Here is a 24468-nt window from a genome sequence, read left to right on the forward strand (position 1 = left end):
CTAACTGAATATGCATGCAGTAAAATAAAAATTTATAATGTAAAATCTTGTCTCAAAATTAAAGTTTATCATAATGTTAAAAGCAAGTACTAATACACACACAGAGAGAGATGAAATTTAGATCTATGATCCTTCACCCATAAATTTTTATGACCTTACCTAATTTGAATGTAGTACCTCATTAAACTCAGAAAATGCTGTAAAATAATTAAAGCCATGTTGCAATGTTTGCTTATAATGCAGGGATTTTTAGTATTGCACACATTGCCATAGAAGTGCACAAAATTACCTGTGGTGGAAGCAGGGGCAATCTTATGAAGGCAAGGAGCATACTCAGGTCGCTGCATCTCCGCTGCATGTCATACTTGACCCACATCATCAGTGCATGGAAAATGGTCTCTTCATCAGGAACATTTACATCATCACTGGCCAGTAGTTTATGGAGCTCTTCAGCTGGAAGGAGTAAAAACTCTTGATTTCTGATTACTTCCATTATGTTTTCCTGTGGGGAGAAAAGATCTTGGCATAAATTCACTCCTGTGTAGCTGGCAAAGCATTTCAGAGAAAAATGTGAAAAGCAGTCAATAACCTTTGTTCTCATTATAACATAATCCTTGAGACTCATCCTTCAGAAACAAGAAGCTGTTAAGAAGAAAGCATTGTAATTGTAATTGAAGTGTAAATGTATCCAAGGCAGCAGAAATCTTGTAATAACTGGAGGATTATAATGCACAGCTTTGTTAGGCAGAATGTACTCAGTGATTAAATGTGAAAGTTTCAAGTGTACTACTATCTAAGGTTTAGCAAATATGAAAAGAATAACATTTCACACTTTCAAAGGCTCAAATACACATACATAAATAAGAAAATGGCACTGCATTATGAAGAGAAATAGAAAACAAGATAGCTTGGTTGTTTATTTGGAATGGGAAGAAAGACATCTGAGAAACCATAGAAGCTATACAGTCATAGGAGCTCCACTCACCACTGTCTCTTAAAATTATATCCTCTTATGACAACTTCTTTGGATTAAATGGTTGCTGTTGTTGTTTATGTTTTTTAAATATTATTTATGATAAAATTTGTTCTCGATTGTATTCGAAATCACAAATATATTAAGACTCATAAGCATATAGCCAGACGTGGCCTTGGAGTTAATATAGTCATTTCAAAGGACCATTCCTAAATAATAGGATCCACCTCGGGAGGTGAATAAATAAGATCTGGGAGGTTCTACTTAGAGCTCCTCACTCAATAATACAATACAGTCTTGGATGCTTTGTTTTAAATAGCCTCTTGGCAATTATCTTAAAATCCAAACAATAAAAGGAATTAAAGAAACGACTTATACAGATTAAACAGAACACTTGAAGGTTAGCAACTTGAATTATCCTTTATTGTTTGAGCAACTTTAAACGATGATAATGTGTTTTGATCAAATTCGTCTCTCTTCCCTGCTCTCTGTTATTGAAGAATAGGTAACCTTTCAATATCCCCATCCTTGGAGAAAAATGAAATTCCAGGTACCATTAGCCATTAATTTGGGCTAATTTTGATACCTATTTATGTTCATTCGGCTTGTATTTTCTCCCAATGGATCTTCCTGTGTCTACTCTGAGTTTCTTAATTAAATCTCCTATAATAAAGCCAACATGGATTTAAATGAGTATACCATCTTCGAGGTGGTTTTCTTTTAAGGACTCCTTAAACTTTTAGTTTCTACAGTGTGATGCCTTCTAATTACAATTAATTAATTTCCTTACTTCTGCTGAAGTTGATAAATTACACACTCTTCCTTCTGTCATTTTATTTAGCGTATCGTCACTTACTCCAGTATTTAAAATGGCATTTAGCAACTTTGTTTCCCTTGTCCCTGTCACACATCAAGATCTAATTCAAGAACCCAGAAGTCGTGGTGCTTATACACAGTTGCAATAGTTGGTTGGTGGACTCAGGATGATCAAGAAGTAAGGGTCAATCTTAGCTACATGGTGTGTATGAGGCTGACTAGGATTGGTTTCATGAGACCCTGTCACAATCCGTGTGTAAGTAAGTAGGTAAACAAGCATGTATGTATGTATGTATGTATGTATGTATGTATGTATGTATGTATGTGTATGTAAATAAACTCAAAAGCCACCTGTATGTCTTTAAGCCAAATAGTCAGTCAACTTTATGGAGCTAAGACCCAAATAGATTCCCACAACACATTGCCCTTCCAGACATGCTACAGTAATTGCCAAACAGCAACCTGAACTTTGATGTGGTAGCGCAACTGAAGATGCACACGATGGGTGGAACTTTGGGTACAGACACTGAGAATATAGCTAAAGCCACTTTCTTATTTGTTTAGCCTATTGAGCTATTACAAAACCCCAAGCTCAGCCTTCAGTGTTAAAGCTCAATATTACAGATAACAAATTAACGTAAAAATATGCATGACAGGACTTTGATCAGCATCAAAAGTGGAGTAATATATGAGATGATCAAGGAAACAGAAGCTTAACAGCTATGACTCCTCATATATAGAATGGTTTTTTGTGGTAAGCTGTCCTAGAGACTTCAGAAAACTTGTCCCCTCTACATCAAAAGCAATGGCAATTTGGCATTTGCCTAGACTGAGAAACAAAACATGTCTTCACCTCATTCTTCTTGTCAAGTTTTCTGTATCACGGGAAGACAACATAAAAGAGAGATCTGAGCCATCATGATCTAGAAGGTAGAAATGGTTATTTCACAAAATAACTACATAATTCACTCCATTAATGTGAATTAAGACATCATTTTAATCCACAATAGAAAAAACTGTGTTGTCCACTTTTCCTTTTACAAAGCCCACGAAAATCTCTCTTTGGAGGAGTCTCTGAGTTGTTTAACTTTGCTGTGTCCATTGACCAAATTCTTTTCTTGGAGATGACAAGAAGAACAAAAAATACCCATTATGTAACTTAGGGGTCTAATCACAAGAAGTCTTATCACCTTAATTTATAAAACCCTGAACATTAAGGTCTTGGTATAGTCCAGGCTGGCCTCTAACTCAAGATCCTACTGATTCTGCCTCGTTCAGTAAATCCTACTTGAGGGTGTCAGCTCAACTGAATGAGATTGCACCCCAATAGGAAGAACAAGAATTTCAACTATTCTGGACCCCTAAGAGCTCCCAGAAAATAAACCAAAACCAAGGAACTAGTTTGTGGCCCCCAGTATAGGTGTAGCAGAGGACTGCCTTATCTGAACTCGGTGGGAGAGGATGAGATTAATCTTGTAGAGACTTGGTGCTCCAGGGAAGAGGGATGCAGATAGGGGTGAAATGAACAGGTTGGGGAGCACCCTCTCAGAGACGGGGGTGAGGGGATGGGATGAAGAACTCAGGGAAGAGGAAGGAGGGCAACTTTTGAAATGTAAATAAATAATGTAATTTAATGAAATAATACAAGATCTTGGGATAGAGCCTCAAAAATAGCACAGGACCAGTATATATGTCCTGAATAGGGCAACTAATAATATATTATTGAAAAAAAAAACCTGTAGTAGCAGTACAAAGTAGTCAAGGGCTCAAGTGTCATACACAGTCTTCCATTCAAAGCAGGAAGCTTATGGTATGTGGTGTACATTTGAGATACACAGATTCCGAGCTTACCTTTCTATTAGCCACTTCCTCCCATAGCTTTTGAGATAAATCCAAAGAAGACAGATGAGACATTTAATGAGTAATTGTAAAAAAAAAATGCTAAAGGTAGAAGTCTCTAAAATCCCACACAACACCTGTAGTAGAGTGAGACTTAGGGACCAAAAAATAGACAAGAGACAACAGTAATGCTTAACTAGATTTGATCGATTATCTAATGAATGTGCATCTTCATTTTAGGTTCCAGTCATATTTAAATTAGCAAGAACCCTGGATCAAGAATCAATTGTATTTCTGGGCTGGAAGTACCATTAACTTTAACAGTATGTTTTTAACCCCTGCATCAGGCCTTATGCTACTTACTCACACAAATTATATCTAAATACAAAGTATCAATAAATTAATATATCTCTACTATTGGGCATCACAGAAAAGCAGATTCAATGTTTTGGAAAATTATTTTACATTCTTGTTTTTTCTGGAATTTTATAATATTTTATAGATATTATATAACTATTTATTGAGTTAATATACCATGTATTTTGTACATTATTACTACCATGTTTCTATGAAGAGATGAAGGAAGAAAATCACAGTTTAGAGGAATGTAGAAAGCAACTTTGTTCTCTTTGCTTTTTCTTTTACTCAAACATGTCTGCCATTATTAAACTATACCCCAAATTGTATAGTTATACTGTAGGTATAAAATAAAGAACACAATAAAAATCACTCTGTGAAACACTTAGTGGTGTCTGTCATAAAGATTTTGTTCAAGGCATATTTCATTATATTTTATAGTGTCCTCTTTATGATGACCCTTGGGGGAAATTCTTACAGGATTTAGTAGCAAGAATAATTGCACTTCTCCTGAGTAAATTGCTTTTCCTTTATCATGGATGCTGTAAATTATGAAATTGATCAGATTTCTCTTTTTATTTAGCCTCTAGGAAACTTAGAGTCAGATTGAAATTAATCTGGCAGGAAGAATGCAGCCTTTTATAGTTTGATTTCTTTTCCGACAGTTCTGGTAATAGTTTCATTTACTATCACTATAGACACTTTTCTTTTCTCATAGAACCGCTCCTAATTCAGATAAAATCCATATAACTTCGTATCTTTGTAATCCTACTAAGATCTTTGCAAAATCTTGATGCTGATGGAAAAAATATCCTGTGATATGGATGTGTTTTGAGACATATTAGTTATCACATCTTGTGTTATATGCCTATATCAATTAAAATCTATGTTTTTACATATCCAAAAGCTCTAAAATGCCCTTTGTTCCCCTCTTCTCTCTACTAAGTCCCCTTCCAATGTTATTTTTCCTAAAATATTTCTGTGAAAATTGCAATTTTGTTCCTGGAATTTTTAAATACACATGTTTGATTTATCAGGTCTTATAAATTTAAAACAAGTTTCCTTATGTTTTACACATTAAGAACATATTATACAGAAAGTCCTGAAAGACTGTATATTTTTTGGAATTTCTACATTTTACACAAAATTTTCTCTTAACAGTCTTATATATGGTTCTGGGTAATTGATACAGAAAGGGAAAAAGTGAATTCTAAACAAAATGTCTGATGCTACAGTACAATAAAAGTTAAAATGAGCGAGGGGATGTGGTTCAATATAAGAGATGCTCGTTTAGCATATGCAAGTTTCATCCCACTGCTACAAAGAAAAAAATAGTATTTTTGTTTTATATTTCTTGAATTTAGCATAAAAGTATCTTCAAAGGTTCATTACTCTCTCTTTTAAGTCTGATTGCTTGCACTTTGTTATACTTTTGTAAACATAAATTAACATCAATACTTTTTTGAAATTTAAATATAAATATCACATTTCCATGCCATCATAAAGTATTAGCTGAACATCAAGAATAATATTAGGTTAAGTGGAATAAAGTAGATCCTGAGTGATAGAGATGATTCAGTGGATAATAGCAATGGCTATTGTGGTAGTTTGAATATTTATGGCCCCCACAGACAAATGTGTTTGCATTCTTGGCCTATAGGGAATGGTAATATTAGGAGGAGTGGCTTTGTTGGAGTGGGTGTGATTTTTGTTGGAGGAAGTGTGTCACTGTGAGGGTGGGGGTGAGGTCTCAGATGTTCAAATCCAGGCTCAATGGCTCACACTCTTTTCTACTGCCTGCAGATCAAGATGTAAGAATTGCAGTTTCTTCTCCAGATCCATGTCTACCAGCATGCCACCATGAGTCCCACCTAACCTCTGAACTGTAAGCAAGCCCCAATTAAAGGTTTTCCTTTACAAGAATGCAGATACATGCACCCAACCATTGGACTGAAGTCAGAAACCCCTATGGCTAGATTAGGGGAAGGATTGAAGAACCTGAAGGGAAGGATGACGCCATAGAGAGACTAGCAGTCTCAACTAATCCAGACGCTAGGGAGCTACCAAAGACTTTGCCACCAACCAGACATTGGCCAGTCTGAGGCCCCTGCCACTTATATAGCAGAGGAGGTCTGCCTGCCTGGCCTCAGTGGAAGAAAATGATCTTAATCCTGAAGAGACTTGATACCCCAGGGAAGTGGGAGGTCTGGTGGGGGGGGGCACCATCTCAGAGGCAAGGGGAAGGAGGAATTGGATGAAGATCTGTAGAAGGGGAGATAGGGGCACGACAACTAGAATGAAAATAAAATAAAATAAAATAAAATAAAATAAAATAAAATAAAATAAAATTTAAAAAGTATTGTCATGTATGTTCAGAGCAATAGGAATCATAATTATGAAAGCTATGAAGCCTAAGGATGCAAGTTTCTTACTTTAAAATCATCAATTTAATATTAAGACATACTTAAAATATGCACATAAATAGTGTATATATCTTATTGTTCAAAACTTCCCAACAATTTAAATTTCATTAATAGTTAATCAAGGTTCTGATCCTAAAATTTCAGGCTACACATTATATATTACTGTGGTTAACTTAAGATATCATCTTTCCATTAGAAGTTCTACTGCACTCAAACACATATCCTTTCATTTATTCATATTATTAACACTTTATGCCATTGATTAAAATTGTGTCATGGGGTACTTAATAGCTCGGTAAAAGTACACTATATGTGTTATAAAGTCTGAGAGTATGTAGTATCCATTCATTCAAAATTGTTAAAGCTATTTTATCAAAGATGACCTCTTCTGAAATTTGTGCTGTGAAAAATGTGCTATTCTATGGGTAAAGCATAAAATACAACTATTTGCCGTTGTTGAGATTTAGTACATATACATGAGATAATGTCAAACTTGGGTGTAATATCATTAAATGTATACTGCCTTCAAACTCTGTTATGCAAAACTTTAAATGGCTTAAAATATTTTATGATTCAACTTTTCCAAGATCAAGATCAAACTTTCACTCCCTTTTGTAGGAAGCATTACCTTTCTCTGTAACTGGGAGATGAGGCTTCTCCCTTCTGTGACTGGAGACACAAAAGTAATTATGGGACAAAACTTTAGCCTTTCAGAGGTCACAGGAGGCAACTCTTGGTTCTTTTGACATCTTTCTCATTCCTTATACTGAGCCCAATCTATGTTTAAAACATCATTTTAATACTGTTAAAACTAAGATATTGCTATCAAGATTCTAACCTTTTCACATATTACTTTTTTCCCCATGGGCTTTGGGTTGTTTGTCATCCTTTAATTTGAATACTGATGCACACTCTTGTACACTGCCCTAGAATTTCACATTGAGTGGTAATATTTCCACACCTTGTCCTTTACATGACATTCTTGGCTCAGAGGAACTCAGATATATTCATGTTGTTGTTTAAGTCAGGACTTGAATTAAAAATTGCATTTCATCCTTCCTGTAACCTCACATTTTATTAAGTACACAGCATAACCTTTAACTATATTACTATTGGGTGATTTATTTCTGCTTATCCTCGGTAACTATAGTTTCATTTACTGCCTTGATCTGATTTGTACAACAGGCATAAACCTCCATTATCCACTACTGACCTTGATATTGGTTAAGTTCTTGGTGTTTCTGAGTTCCAAGATGTGTTCTGATGATTATGACAGACTTACTCTGGAGATCTGTGCAATCCTTAGATCTCATCATTGCTACTCATTGGCAAAGTGATCTTAAGTAGACTGGCTTCTGATATGAGAAAGAGGCTTTAAAACAAACTGTCCAATGCCTTCCTTGGTCTTCCTGTGGAGTCCATATCCTCTTTGGTTCCCTCAATTCTTTTCCCCAACTCTTCCATAAGATTCCCAGATCTCCATCTACTGTTTGGCTATGGGTCTCTGCATCTGGTTTCATTGCCTGCTGGGTGGAGCCTCTCAGAAAACATTTCTGGTAGGATCCTGTCTGCAAGCATAGCAGAGTATCATTTAACAGTGTCAGTGATTAGTTCTTGCAATGAAATGTGTCTCAATTTGGGACAGCCATTGGCTGCATATTTACTCAATCTCTGCTCTGCCTTTTTCCCTGCATTTTTTTTGTAGGCAGGACATGTCATGAGTTTAAGGTTCTGTGGGTAGGTGGCTGTACTTATCCCTCCACTGGGAGTCCTGCCTGACTACAGGGAGTGGTCTCTTTAGACTCCAAATCTCCCATTGTTGAATTGCCTACATAGATTCCCTGGAGACTCTACACCGATCTTAGGTCTCTGTCAGTCCTTAAGATATCACCCTAACTCCAATGTCCTTTCTCTTTCTTCTGCCCCTCCCTACACCCAGTCCCAACCACTACTCTGCTCCCCTCTGCATCCGCGTTACCACCCAGTTCCCTCCCACCATCCACCTTTGATATCTATTTCATTTCTACTTCTGAGACATATTCAGACATCATCTCTTAGACCCCTTTGTTATTTGATTTCTTTGCATCTGTGGATTATAGTGTTGTTATTCTATATTTTATGGCTAATATCCACTTACAAGTGAGAACATACCACGCATGCCATTTTGGATCTGGGATACCTCACTCAGGATGATTTTGTTTTTTCTAGTTCCATCCATTTGCTGCAAAATTCATAATGCTCTTGCTTGCTTGCTTGCTTGCTTGCTTGCTTGCTTGCTTGTTTTTTTTTTTTTTTTTAAACTGGTACTTCTTTTCCCCCCTTTTATTGGATTTTTTCTTTATTTACATTTCGACTGATATCTTCTTTGCAGGTATCCCCTCCAGAAACCACCATATCCCATCCCCTCTCCCCCTGACACTGTGAAGGTGCTCCCCTAACCATCCTCCCACTTCTGCCTTCCTGCCATGGCATTCCCTTACACTGGGGTATCAAATCCCTCAGGCCCAAGGGCTTCTCCTCCCACTGATGTGCAAAAAGGCCATCCTCTGCCACTTATGTGGCCAGAGCCATTTCCCCCTCCATGTGTAGTCTTTGGTTGGTGGTCCAGTCCCTAGGATTTCCAAGGGGCCTGGCCAATTGACACTGTTGCTCCACCCATGGGTTTGCAAACCCCCTCAGCTCCTTCAGTCTCTTCTCCAATTTCTTCATCAGGGACCCTGTACTAACACCAATGGTTGGTTGTGAGCATCCGCCTCGGTATTTTTCAGGCTCTGGCAGAGCCTCTCAGGAGACAGCCATACCAGGTTCCCGTCAGTGAGCACTTCCCAGCATCCACATTGAAACTAATAGAGGAAAAGGTGGGAAAGAGCTTTAAACACATGGGCACAGGAACATTTTCCTGACCAGAACACCAATGGCTTATGATCTAAGATGAAGAATTGATAAATGGGACCTCATAAAATTGCAAAGCTTCTGTACGGCAAAGAACACTGTCAATAGGACAAAATGTCAACCAACAGACTGGAAAAATATCTTTACCAATCTTATATCTGATAGAGGGCTAATATCCAATATATACAAAGACCTCAAGAAGTTAAACTCTAGACAACCAAATAACCCTATTAAAAATGACATATAGAGCTAAACAAAGAATTCTCGACTGAGGAATGTGGAATGTCTGAGAAGCACCTAAAGAAATGTTCAACATCTTAGTCATCAGGGAAGTATAATTCAAAGCAACCCTGAGATTCCACTTCACACTAGTCAGAATGGCTAAGATCAAAAACTTAGGTGAAGACAGATGCTGGTAAAGATGTGGAGAAAGAACACTCCTCCATTGCTGGTGAGATTGCAAGCTGGTACAACCACTCTGGAAATCATTCGGGCACTTCCTCAGAAAGTTGGATATATTACTATGTTGCGAGAAATATTAAAAAGAATGGCCCAGGCAGGCTGGCCAACCATTCATTTTCAGGCAATGGTTGGCCTGCTCTTATCTCTCCACCCAGCTTGTCAAGTTCCCACTGGTGGGTTGCTACCAAGCCAGCAGCACCAGGCTTCAAAACTCCCATGTCCTTATGGGGTGCACATCAGGCAAATCCATGCTTTGCTGCCATACCCTTTTCTCTGGCCCCTAGTCAAGCCTCCTTGTGAAGGAAAACACCATACAAACTTAGTTCAAAATCATCGGTAACCCAATCAATTGGCACAACAACTAGAATCCTAATATTGTAAGTCATATTCAATCTAGATCCTCCAGTGGCAAAGCCTGGTGGATCTACCATTGAAACCAGGAAACACTATCAGCTTCCTTTTTGTCCTTATGCTATAACAGTCCAAAACCTCCTAACTCTCTCCTGCTCCCTCTCTTCCTAAGTCCAACCCAGAAGTCACACCTACTTGCCCAGTGGTTGGTCCTTTTATTCACTAGGGGTAAGGTTCACAAAAGTCACCTGAGTATGTGGTTCATTGCTTATTACATACAATTCCTCCAGGAAAAGCAGAATTAACATAAAAATACAGGTATCATCAGGGCCATCCACAACAGTACTGGCTGATGTCCTGGTTTTTAACAGCTGAATAGTATTCTACTTTGTAAATATACCGCATTCTTCAGTTTGAAATATAGCACATTCATTCTTGGTTGATTCCAGTTTCAGGCTATTACATATAAAGCTAATATGAGGGTGGGATATGCTCAGCCCAGGGAGTTGCATTAATAGAAGTTGTATCTCTGTTGGAATAGACTTATGACCTGATCCTACCTACCAGGAAGCCAGAATTCTGCTAACAACCTTTAGATGAAGATGTAGAACTGTGAGATCCTCTCCCACTTATGTCTGCCTGGATGCTGCCATGCTAATTCCTTGATAATAAAGGACTGAACCTCTGAACCTGTAAGCCAGCCTCAATTAAATGTTGTCCTTTATAAAATTTGCATTAGTCATGGTGTCTGTTCACAGCAATAAAACTCTAACTTAGAAAGGTATACACAAAGGAGTGGTATAACTGTGTCTTGAGATAGAATCATTCTAAATTTTCTGAGATGCTGCCAATTACAGAAGCTTTTCAGTTTCATAAGATCCCATTTGTTTATGCAATAGTATCTGGGTTTGGTGGTTGTATATGGGATGGATCTTTGGGTGGTGCAGTCTCTGATTGGTCTTTCCTTCCATCTCAGTCATAGCTCTCTCTTGTGAGGCTATGTCAATGCCTGCCAAATACAGAAGTGGATTCTCATGGTCATCTATTGGATGGAACACAGGGCCCCTAATGAAGGAGCTAGAGAAAGTACCCAAGGAGCTAAAGGTGTCTGCAACCTTATAGGAGGAACAACAATATGAACTAACCATTACCCCCCAGAGCTGTGTCTCTAGTTGCATATGTGGCAGAGGGTGGTGTAGTCGGCCATCAATGGGAGGAGAAGCCATTGGTGTTGTGAAGATCATATGCCCCAGTACAGGGGAATGCCAGGGCTAGGAAGTGGGAGTGGATGGGTTGGGGAGCAGGGCAGGGGGAGGATATAGGGAGCTTTGGGGATTGCATTTGAAATGTAAATGAAGAAAATATCTAATAAAAATGTCTTAATAATAAAAAAAAGACTATAAAATCAGAAAAAAAATCCCATTTGCTAATTGTTGATCATAGTTCCTGAGCTAAATGTGTCCTGTTCAGGAAGTTGTATCCTGTACCAATAATATGAAGACTATTTCCAAATATCTGTTTTATTAGATTCACTTTATCTGGTCTTACATTGAAGTCTTTGAAACTCTTGAACATGTGTTTTCTACAGGATAATAAATAAGAATCTACTTTCATTCTTCTACCTCCAGACATCCAGTTAGACCAGCATAATTTTTGAAGATGCTCTCTCTTTTCCATTGTACGGTTTTGGCTTCTTTGTGAAAAATCAAATGTACATAAGTGTGTGAGTTCATTTCTGGGTCTTTGATTTGATTTCATAATCAACCTATGTGTTTCTATTATACCATCCATTTTTTTCTTACTTTGCTCTATAAACAGCTTGAAATCAGAGATGTTGATTCTTCCAGAAGTTCTTTTATTGTACTGGAATATTTTAGCTATCGTGTGTTTTTGGTTTTCCATTTGAAATTGAGAATTTTTCTTTATGGTCTGAAAAGCATTGTATTGGAATTTTGATGAGAATTCCACTGAATCTATAGATTGATTTTGGTACGAAGGCCAATTTTAATGTTAATCCTACTGATCCATTAGCATGGAAGATCTTTCAATCTTCTAATATTTTCTTGAATTTCTTTCTTCAGAGACTTGAAGTTTTTGTCTTTTACTTGCCTGGTTAGAGTTACATCAATATATTTTATATTATGTGTGGTATTCTGAATGGTGTATTATCCATAGCTTCTTTATTATTATTATTATTATTATTATTATTAGATATTTTCTTTATATACATTTCAAATTTCAAATGCTATCCCGAAAGTTCCCCATACCCTCCTCCTCCCCCCCCCACTCCCACTTCTTGGCCCTGGTGTTCCCTCTACTGCGGCATATAAAGTTTGCAAGACCAATGGGCCTCTCTTTCCAGTGATGGCTGAGTAGGCCATCTTCTGATACACATGCAGCTAGAGACATGAGCTCCAGGGGGTACTGGTTAGTTCATATTGTTGTTCCACCTATAGGGTTGCAGATCCCTTTAACTCCTTGGGTACTTTCTCTAGCTCCTCCATTGGGGGCCCTGTGATCCATCCAATAGCTGACTGTGAGCATCCACTTCTGTGTTTGCTAGGCCCCGGCATAGCCTCACAAGAGACAGCTATATCTGGGTCCTTTCAGCAAAATTTTGCTAGTGTATGTAATGGTGTCAGCGTTTGGAGGCTGATCATGGGATGGATTCCCGGGTGTGGCAGTTTCTAGATGGCCCATCCTTTCGTCTCAGCTCCAAACTGTGTCTCTGTAACTCCTTCCATGAGTGTTTTGCTCCCAATTCTAAGAATGGGCAAAGTGTCCACACTTTGGTCTTCGTTCTTCTTCAGTTTCATGTGTTTTGCAAATTGTATCTAGTATCTTGTGTATTCTAAGTTTCTGGGCTAATATCCACTTATCAGTGAGTACATATCATGTGAGTTCTTTTGTGATTGGGTTACCTCACTCAGGATGATGGCCTCCAGGTCCATCCATTTGCCTAGGAATTTCATAAATTCATTCCTTTCAATAGCTATGAATTTATCCATAGCTTCTTTTGCATCCCATGTTTCATTTCTATAAAGGAAAGGTACTGATAAAAACCAATATTTACTTAATATTAGTAAAAAGACATATGATGGACATCACTCTTATTTTTTGTATTGTAGAAAGATGACTGGTTTAAGCCTTTTGCAATATAAACAGACTTAGCTCTGTGGAATCCCACTACTAAATTATTGCTTAAGCTATATAATGAATTAGAAATATCAGAAAACGAAGTGACTTCTTATTAAAAGGTATAAACTAAGTATAGTGCAAACTCCCTGCAGTCTTTATGGCTGACCCTAATTAGGACTCCTAGTAATGAGGGATAGAGAGTCTGAACTAGACATCTTTAGTAAGCAGACAAGGGCTCTAGTTGTAGGACTGTGTCACAGTTCCAGCAACAGCACCATAAACAACCCTTGACCTTCAATTTGTTCTGCCTGCAGTATTTGTTGGGGCTATGGTGGTATAGAGCTTGTGGGACAAGCTAATCAACTACTTGTCTATTTTGAATCCCCAGCCACAAGAGGAGTCAATGCCTAATACTGTCTTCCTGGACAGAAACTACAGGCTATATGGCACAGAGACCCAGGATAGAACTAAACATGACTGGGAAAAAGTGAGGGAAATGATTTCTAATGATATTCTACTATACAAATAGATTATTACCTAGCCCAGTTGTCATCTGAGAGGTTTCATTCAGCAAACTGATAAAAGCAAGTGCAGAGACCAACAGCCAAATCATAAAATTAGATCATAAAATATATTTTGATCATATTTCCATACCCTATTCTTCCAAATATAATTCCTCCTTTAATATCTACCTGTGTTTACATATTTTAATTTTTTGAATGTGTGATATTCCACTAGTCTATGGTCTACATATGAGAAAGCTGTTAAACAAACCCAATATTCATCTCCCAGAAATTGTCAATAGCTCTTGAGCAAGAAGTGAAACACTGTACCCACTTCTCTGCATACTGGGATTTTATCAGGGTTGAGTTTACACAGGTCTTGTTTATATAATCAAAATCCTGTGAGTTACTATGACCAACTGTTTTGCTTTGTCTGGAAAATATTGATTCTGTGTAGTCATTCCCTACTTTACAGTAGATGGCAGTTAACTTCAGTACCCATAAATGGTCACTGTGAAGAAGAAAGGAGATTACAAAATGCTCAGACAGAAATAGGACTGATATGTCACTCTCCCTACTCAAAGGCACATGGTTCATTGTACGTGGAGTAGCACGATTTTAAGAGGCAAAATCACAAAATTGGTTTAAAAATTTAAGGTAGAAACTGATAAAACATTACCCTTTTAGAAAAAATAATTAAAATAAAGAGAACTTATCTTCCTAAAAGTTCATTGATTCTATTTCTCAACTTTATCAAAAACCAATTCACTATATGCCATTAATTTAGCCATCAGAAAAATGAAGAATTTTCATTGTAATATATATAATACATTGAAAATATATAATCCAAAGGCATTAAATACAACATTGATATGAAAAAAATGGATCCTTGATATAATTGGAAGCTGTAGTTGATTGAAATGAAGGCATGTATGAAAACATAAGATACCAGGTCTCAAACTGGCACTGTATAGAGTCTCCATACACAGCTGGCTACTCAATGTTTCTCAAAATATTACAGATGCCCAATTTAAAAATTTTCTTAAATAATTTTTAAGTTTATTCTTAAAGCCAAGATTTATATTCTGCTATAACAAGTTACCATAGGTTTTGTGGCCAAGGAATACCGCTTATTATTGACTGATAGTTTCATCATCAGAAGCCTAGGAAAACAGCCACATAAGAGGTAACCAGAGACACAAACAAGATGTCTTTATAAAATTTCCCCCATCAGGAAACCATGTAGAAGAGGAAGCAGAAAGAATGTGAAAACCAGAATTCACGGAGAATAGCAAGAAAGCAATACCTTCTAACTAGAATATGACTTAAGCACTTATAAACATGTAACATGCACAGGGTCTATATAAATCTGCACTTCATGGACTCCTAGTGCTGAGAATTGGACACACACACTAATCTCTCAACTAGAAGATAGCTCCAATTGGTATCCACTTGCAAATGTAAATTTAGTTTTCACCATGGAAGAGTCTCTGGGGAAACAAAGCTCTACTAAGTATAGACTTCATGCCCTGCAGAAGTTGGCTAACACAAAACCAAAGATGCTGATTGGGAACTTTGGGATTTTCTTTTCTTATAATGTTTCAGGGCCCTTACAAAACAAAATAAAACAAAACAAAACAAAACAAAACAAAACAAAACAAAACAAAACAAAACAAAACAAACAAAGCAAAACAAAATCAAACTTTACAAGTCCTTTGCAAACATTATGGCTTCTAGTCTTGTGTTTTTATGGAATTCATGTATATGCAACACCCTTAGGAGAGACAGAAAAGGTGTGGAGTGGAGGAAGAGAAAGGGAGGTGGAACTGGGAAGGGCTAGGAAGGGGAAACAAAACTCAGAATATATTTTATAACAAGAAAACATATTTTTAATAAAAGAAAAATCCAATATGGTTTGTATAGCATTTATTTCCCTTTATTGAGAGTTCTGTCTTTTTTGTGTGGGCCATCTTCTGCAGAGCATGAAACCCACACTTAATAGAGCATTGTTTTTTCAGTGACACTCCCCCAGAGAAAACTAACTTGATGGCTACTGTTTGTGGTCCCTGCTGAGCCTCGAGATGCTTTCTCTATTGTGTCAGTTGTCCTGCTTCTTTCACCACGTTCACATATGGTGGTGTCTCATTGAATCTTCCTCACACATTGATTATCTGTTATATCTCATTCTGCCTCATCCATCTTCTCTGTTCTGCTATGACTCTAGAAGGCTGTTCTGGCTTCCTCTTTTGGCTTTGGAGGCTCAGAATCAGATTTAATAATCATGAAAGATTTCACTCTATTAGAATTGGTTCATTGATTGATCTGTCATTGAAGCTCCATCTGTGGAGTACTTGTACAGTTATACTCAGATTAATCGTTTTGTAGAGTGTCTAAAATGATGGGTGGAAATTTTCAAAAACGGATCATTATAATTTGCCTGTCTCTTAAGATGTTTTGTTTATCATATTTGTGATTGAAATTTTTCTTCTGTGAAGCTGGGTAAAACAACCATCACTATGTTTCATTCACTCAAATGAAAAATTTCAACTCTCTACATTGGTTAAATTTGCTACTGGAGAATATGATTTAAAAACAAAGTAATATGGCCCTACAATCTACCAAAGATTGTATTTAATGTATTAAATAAACAAGACTATTCTCTTGTACTTTATAAAATGCTATTCTTCATGGAGTGATTTATTGTGATAATATCCTTCTGTGGCACAATTTTGCCATTAACTCATATTTCTACCTTGGCCATACTAAGATTAAAGCAATCAAAGCATGATTCACTATCACCAGTTATAGCAGCCTAATGTCACCTGCTCTATTACAGCCCCTGTAAATATATTATCTTGATATGTTATTTAGAATGAAACAACACAATATTATTTAAGAAATTTATGTATAGAGACATTCCCATTTCCAGGGCAGTGTAAGTTCTGCATTGTCATAACCTCATCTGATTTATTGGAATGACTGAGCATCTAGATCAAATAAAACATAAAATGGATTACTGAAAATGAAATAAAAGAAATGTTCTATTGTTCATGGTTCGGTAGTCATGAGATTTAACACTTTTGGAAAACACATGCATTAAGCATGCCAAATAATATTCTAACTTTGTTCAAGCAAATCCCTGAGAACACCCAGCCTCCCACGATGTAACAAGAAACAGTCTGAGGACAAGTAAATAACTTCATTGGGCAGACTTAGATTTCTAGGTTACATCACTCAGTAAGTATCAAATATTGAATCCATTTAAAATTCCTGATGCAGTTATGCAATCTAATTCTGCTCCCGACTTAAGTGACAATATACATCCCATGAAAAAACTGGACCTATGGATGCATCAGCAAAGAATGATAGAAGATCAGTTAAATATCTGTAACAATCACTCAATCCTAGACAAACTGGACAAAGACCTTTGTAGTTTCTCCTATAAGTGTTATGTTTCCAAGTGTGAAATAAATGTTCTTACAGAAATGTGTCCTACTATTCTTTACTACTGTCTTGCTCACTGGATTTGGTGCTAGCTTCTCTTCTGCCTTAGGGAGTCTAAACAAAATTTGGAGTGTCAGGTTAGAATGTATCCTGACTTTCAGGTTGGGTTTCAAAATACGAACAAGACTACAGATCAAGTATATTTTAATTTCTATTGATGGAAACAGAGGGTATTAGTCTGGATCTTATAGGAATTTTGGTAATAATTGAACTCCTTTGAAGTTTTTGGGAGAGGTTATTCAAGTTCTTTTGATATCATCACTCATCAGAATCTGGCATTAGCAAGGGGGAAATAGATAATACCTCTTGTTTGTCATCTGAAGGCATCACAAGTAGGATTGATCCTCAGGCCCAAGTTATGAGTGAGTTTAATAGCATTTCCAAAGCTTTGATATTAATGCCTCTTGTCTTAGGGTTTTGTTGCTGTCAAGAAACATAATGGCCAATGAAACCTTTATAAAGGCAAAGATTTCATTAACTATAATAGAGTTTCAAAGGTTTAGTCCATCATCATCAGGTGGGAAGCATGGCAACATGCAGGCAAACATGGGGCTGAAGGAGAAAACATGCTGAGGTTTGTTTTGTACTTTGTGTATTCAGACTCTGAGTTCTGTGCCCCAAGAAAAAGTAGCAGCTGGATATGGTCATTGTATTGACCAATGTGCTGTGAACATTGTTTCCCAATAATCTTTATTTGGTGAATAAAAGTCTAGAGGCTGTGACTGGGTATGTGAAATAGAATGGGTATGGCACTTGAGATTAAAAGAGAGGATCTCTATTAGGAGCCAGGAAAAGAAGTGGAGAGGAAAAGAAAGTAGAAGGTCACTATAAGGTAAGATAGACGATGAGGTTGGACCACAATTGCTGTTCTTCTATCTCTAACTTTTGGGTTTTGGTCTTCGAATGTTTCATTTTGGGAGACTTTCTGAATGATTCATTTTATGATTTTTCCTAAAAAAAACTTCTCTCTGAATCCTTTTAGAAAAAGCATAAACTTAATCTTATCTGGCCAACGTTTGGAAGCCTCTCTTTTTTTCTTTTAATTTTTTATTAGATATTTTCTTCATTTACATTTCAAAGCTATCCCAAAGGTCCCCTAGACCCTATCCCCGCCCTGCTCCCTTACCCACCCACTCTCACTTCTTGGCCCTGGCATTCCCTTGTTCTGGGGCATATAAAAGTTTGCTAGACCAAGGGGCGTCTTTTCACAATGATGGCCGACTAGGCCATCCTCTGCTACATATGCAGCTAGAGACAGGAGCTCTGGGGGTACTGATTAGTTCATATTGTTGTTCCACCTATAGGGTTGCAGACCCCTTAAGCTCTTGGGTACTTCCTCTAGCTCATACATTGGGGGCCCTGGAAGCCTTTCTTTATCTTTAACATTTTCTCTTTTTTTGAGCACAGATAAGCACACAGTTAGGCGAGGCCAATATTCTCTGAATATTCTTGGGGTATCTATCTTCCCCTGAGCAAACTCAAATAGCACAATAAACAGAGAAAACTGACAATCTCTGAGCAGTCAAGAAAATAATTTACAGAAAATAATTTACAGAAATTATTTTCTTATATTTCTCTTTTTATTATAGGCTTAGAGCTCCCTAAAAATGCAGTTTGAAGATAGGGGGTCATACAGGATACACCCCTAGAGGAATAAGTAAGATAGATTGACTAAAATAAACTTTTCCTGCTGTATAGCATAGATGAAGAAATATGAAATAAAATTAAGTTATGTATTAGCATTTGCTATTTATAAAAGACAAGCTCAGATACTTTCTGTTTGTTTGGAGTACTTTCCAACAGCAAGCATTGGCAATCTAAAAGCTGGAAGTTATATAATAAGTGTATTTGCTTTGGAGGAGACATTCGTTAGATTCTTTAAATTGGAGTTATAGGGTTAATAATAAGAATAGCATCTGTTCTGTTTGTATTTTCTAATTGTACCTAAACTTGTAATCCTGTACATGTAATAAAAAGTCAAGCATATATCCTGCACCACTTGGATACTCACTACTCTGTCCTTGTTCTGTGAAACTTGCATAGATAAAGAAGCACCTGGATGCTAGTCAGTCAGTGCAGTAGAAATAGCCTGGTTGCTAGGCAGAGCCTGATTGCTATAGAATCAGAGCTGATAAATTCCCCTGACCATCACCTGACTCCTTCCCTCTCCTTGCTGACTACTTAACTCTTCTGTGGGCCACTCTGTCAGCAATTAAATTAAGGATACAAAGAACTTAGCCTGTTGGATCCACACACTCTTCATAAGAATGCATCACACACAGGGCACAGTCTATACTAGACTCTTCAGATTCTCTTGGTCAATGCAATTGATCCAAATCTTGTCACTTTATCTTCAGGCAGACACTTTAGACAGGGGCAAAAAGCAGCCAAATTTTTTACCAAAATATCATAAGAATGATCTCTAGATAATATCCTATAAATTCTTCTCCTTTGAAACATTATAACAATTTCTGCCTTAGGGTTTTATTTCTGTGAAGAGACACTATAACCAAGACAACTCTTAACTGTGGCTGGTTTATAGTTTCAGAGGTTTAGTTCATTATTATTATGGCAGGAAGCATGGCAGTGTGCAGGTAGAGATGATATTTGAGGATCTGAGAGTTCTACATCTTTTTCTGAAAGCAGCCAAAAGAAGACTGAATGTATTTTACACTGGGCATGGCTTGAGTATTTAAGACCTCAAAGCTCTTCTCCAACAGTAACAAACTTCCTCTAATAAGAAAATACTTCATCCAATAAGGATACATCTCCTAATAATAATACTCCATATGTGCCAAACACTCAAACACATGAATCATTTGGGTCCATACTTATTCAAAATTCCTCTCATTAGTGAATGGAGCAATGATATGATCTCTGGCATGGATATTGATCTTACTGTATTCTTGTTTCATTTTGTTCCTGTACCCTAAGGGAATACCTATAATCAAGAACAGTTCAGTGGAATATATGGAAAACTGTGGCCATATAACTTGCATTTGATGGTATTATTGCTTCTTCATACAATAGCAGTTGGTTTTAGACAAAAACATGTAACTACATAATTGTCCAAATACTCTCCAGTAAGTCAATTCTTTTTTGTATTTATTTTATTTATTTATGCCACATAATATATTTTGAACTTATTTTTCCTTTGTCCAATTCTTGTTTAAAAAATATTATTCCTTAATCTTTTTTTACAGTCCAGTTTTTTCCCACCTCTAGGTCCACAATCCTCTGACTGTTCCTCATCCCATACTTCCTCCCCCATCTCCAATAGGATGTTCTCTCCTCCCACCTCCACTCCACCCGACCTCTTTACTTCCTGGGACCTCAAGTCACTTAAGGGTTATGTGAGTCTTCTCTCACTGAGGCCAGACCAGGAAGTTCTCTGCTGTATGTTCCAGAGGCTCCTCCAAGGGTTTGGGTCACTTCTCTGCCCTTTGTAGCACACACTTTATGTTCTAGGCTCCAGCTGCCTGTATTCCACTGCTGCTGCTGTGACTTGCTGGTCATTTCATGGTACTAGCATCTCTAAAACACTGCTCACTAGTAGCCTTTTATAGGCTCGCCTCTTGGTGCCAAGTCTCAACTCCTTTGCATGACACCTTCAGTACTGAGCCATTAACTGGAACAGAGACTGCATCTTCTCTGATGGCCTTCCATGGCCTTGCACAGTGATGAGCCTCAGCTGCTCTTCCTACCTTCAAAAGCTTCAAAACCCTTAAGGTGACTCTTACACATTATCAAGTACCACTGCAGCATGAGGTACAACCTTGGCTATCTCTGGAACACAGGCCTCTTTGAACTCTCAAAAAGCACCTCCCAGAAAATTTTTACCTCAATGATACTGATCTCTTCTTAATCACCAATAATTTCTTAGTTCCGGCTAACAAGCATCAATAGTCCCAGTAATGTAAACATTTTGATTTAGTAGTTCTGGTATCTCTTTAATCACAGCTGATTCTTCAGCCCCAGCTAAACAAAACCACAGAATCTTCACAATCAAAACATCAATGGCCCTGATTAGTCTTAATATTCCCTCTGAAATTCACTAACCAGGCCTCTATTTTTTGCATTGCTATTATTAACACTATCTTCTAAGTTCCTACAGAACATCTGAGAGAGCTCTTAATACCCAATGGGTCTTCTAGTACAGAGTTCCATAGTCCTTCCACAATCCTCCCCAAAACATGGTCAGTTGTCACAGGAATACCCCACTATGATGGTACCAATTTGTTTTAGTCAGGTTCATATCCCTGCACAAAATATCATGAATAAGAAGCAAGTTGGGGAGTAAAGGGTTTATTCAGCTTACACTTCCACATTGCTCTTCTTCACCAAAGGAAGTCAGGACTCGAACTCAAGCAGGTCAGGAAGCAGGAGCTTATGTAGATGCCGTAGAGACATGCTACTGGTTTGTTCAGCTTGATTTCTTATAGAACCAAAGACTACCAAACCAGGGATAGCACCACAAATAATGGGCCCTCGCATCCTTGATTACTAATTGAGAAAATGCCTTAAGCTGTATCTAATGGAGGCATTTCCTCAAGAGAGGCTCCTTTCTCTGTGATAACTCTTTGGTGTCAAGTTGACACACAAAACCAGCCAGTGCTGATTTTGTATCTAGGTTAAAACCAGATAATGCTCTGAATTTTTAATGTACCAATAAATTACTCCTAAGGATGTTTTGTTATACTCCTCACTCGTGCTTTATTCAGCCATTATCAGAGAAGCTCCAGCTGGGAACAAATATAGAGACCCACATCCAGCCATTTCAAGTGCCTTGAAAAACCTATCTCTAAATGCCCGGTCTTTGTCTAATCTCTCCCTCAGAACTCAGAGGACTCTAAGGAAGGGAAGGCAGAAAGATAGTGTAAGAATCCGGGGAGATGCAGGACACCATGAGAACAAGGACCTATAAATAAACATGATCAAAGCTCATATAAATGCACAGACACTGGAGCAGCAAGCATAGGGCTCACTGAGTCTACACCAGCTGCTTTATGTATGAATTATGGATTCTTATAGGATTCTGAATGTTCAATGAGTGTGTCTCTGAGTCATGTGCCTACTCTTGGGCTTGTTTTCTTCTCTTGATTTGTCATGTCCAGCTTAGTTGTCATGGTTTTTCTTTCATTTTATTACATTTCTATGTTGTTATATTTTATTATTATCCTTTAGAAGCTCGTGCTTTTTAAATGAAAGGAAGTGGATCTGGAGGGGAGGAAAGCAGAAGGAACTGGGATAAGTAGATGGAGGGCAAACCAGAATCAGGATTATTTATGCGAAAAAAAGACTTCATATTTAATATAATGGAATAAAAGACTTTTAATAGTCTATGAAATGCAGTTAAATCAATATAGTGTCTTTGAGAGTTCTTGGAAGAGCTATACAAAACAGTACTTGGAGAAATGCATCAATACTGGAGACTCTAACACTATAGAAACAATGTGTGTATCTGACAGGACGAAGGGGGAAATAGAAATGAGAAGAGGAAAAAAGGGAAGAGTGAGATTGTACTTCACCACGACTAGCAGTCAGTAAGTACCATGCCTTTACATGGATTACAATTTTAAATGTTAACATAAAAATAGAAAAATAATGACTGGCAAGTCAATGCCTTATGTCCCCAAACTATAATACATAGATAAATTATTAAAGTATCTATTTAGTTAAAAAATATAATGTATACTAAATGTGGAAGATAACTTAGCTATTCCATTGTATATCAAAAATAAAACCTTTCATGTTACAAAGAAAACCAATAAATGAATGATGGATGAATAAGCAATACATTAAATAAAATATAAAACTAGAAATACCCAAAATAAAACCTTACTTTTTCTCCAGTGACATCTCAATATCACTTGGAGAACCATAAATCTGATATAAAGTAATTAGGCAGTATTCACATTAACACAGTACAGTTTTGGCAAAGGACTCTCTGGCATCTAATGTCATTGGAATAATTGATTTCACAACAACAACAACATTACAAAAAAATACTACATGACAGCAATTAACTGTGACAAGCAAGAAGTAAAAATAAAAAGAAGAGCAGCATTAAAACTTCTTCAAATTTTTTAAGCAAGTTGTTATCAACTTGTATAAATGTATCACATTTTCTGTATCCATTCTTCAGTTCAGGGACATCTGGGTTGTTTCCAGTTTCTGGCTATTACAAATAAGGTTGCTATGAACATATTAGAGAATGTGTCTTTGTTATATGTTGGAGAATTATTTGCTTAGATGTTCAGAAGTGGTATAGATGGGTCTACAGGTATAGCTATTTCCAATTTTCTGAGGAAATGCCAAATTGATTTCCAAAATGGTTCTACCAGTTTTAAATCCCACCAGAAATGAAGGAGTGTTCCTAATATGGATGAGATTGTTTGAAATACCCAATAACAGGGAGATAGAACCAGATGAGACTACCTCCAGTAGATAGTTTTGGCCCCCACTGGATAGATGGGTCTATCTACCCTTCTAAAAATTTTTAACCCAGAATTGTCCCTGTCTAAAGGAAATGCAGAAATGAAAATGGAGCAAAAGCTAAAGGAAAGGCCATCCAGAGACCACTCCACTGTGAGATCCATTCTATCTGCATATACCAACCCCTCACACTATTGCTGATGCCAATATGTACTTGCAGACAAGAGCCTGGTATGGCTGTCCTCTGAGAGGCTCTGTGAGCACCTAACTAAGGCAGATGCAGATGCCCACAGCCAACCATTAGACTGAAATCAGGGACCCTGATGGAAGAGTTCAGGAATGGCTGGAGGAGCTGAAGGGGATTGCAATTCCATAGGAAGAACTACAGTATCAATTAACTGGACCCCTTTGAACACCAAGGAATTAAATCACCAACCAAAGTATACATGGACTGGACCAGGGCTCCTGCTACATATGCAGCAGAGAATTGCATCATCTGGCATCAGTGGGAAGGGAGGCACTTGATCATGTGCAGGCTTCATGTCATAGAGAAGGTGGATGCTAGGGGGTGTGAGGTGGGAGTGAATGGGTGGGTGGGAGAGCACACTCTTAGAGGCAAAGGGGAGGGGATGGGGTGGGGCTTGTGGAGGCAGGAATAGGAAGGGGGAATAACAATTGAAATAGAAACAAATAAATAATTAAACAGTAAAAAGTAATTTGACCAAACAATTTTGGAAAACATTGATAACTTTTATAAAGTTCAAACTTTGGGCAA

General features: G+C 37.4%; 1 protein-coding gene across 1 annotated transcript in view; it reads right to left on the bottom strand.

The window, feature by feature from the left end:
* Klhl1 (kelch like family member 1) overlaps positions 1-24468 on the bottom strand; it is a 369504-nt gene that overhangs the window by 160616 nt on the left and 184420 nt on the right. Inside the window, exon 5 of the mRNA XM_021181703.1 lies at positions 290-502. Within this exon, the coding sequence (XP_021037362.1) occupies positions 290-502 (213 nt within the window). The remainder of the gene's footprint in view (positions 1-289; positions 503-24468) is intronic.

The sequence above is a fragment of the Mus caroli genome, chromosome 14 (genome assembly GCF_900094665.2).
Source record: "Mus caroli chromosome 14, CAROLI_EIJ_v1.1, whole genome shotgun sequence".
Classification (NCBI taxonomy): Eukaryota; Metazoa; Chordata; class Mammalia; order Rodentia; family Muridae; genus Mus; species Mus caroli.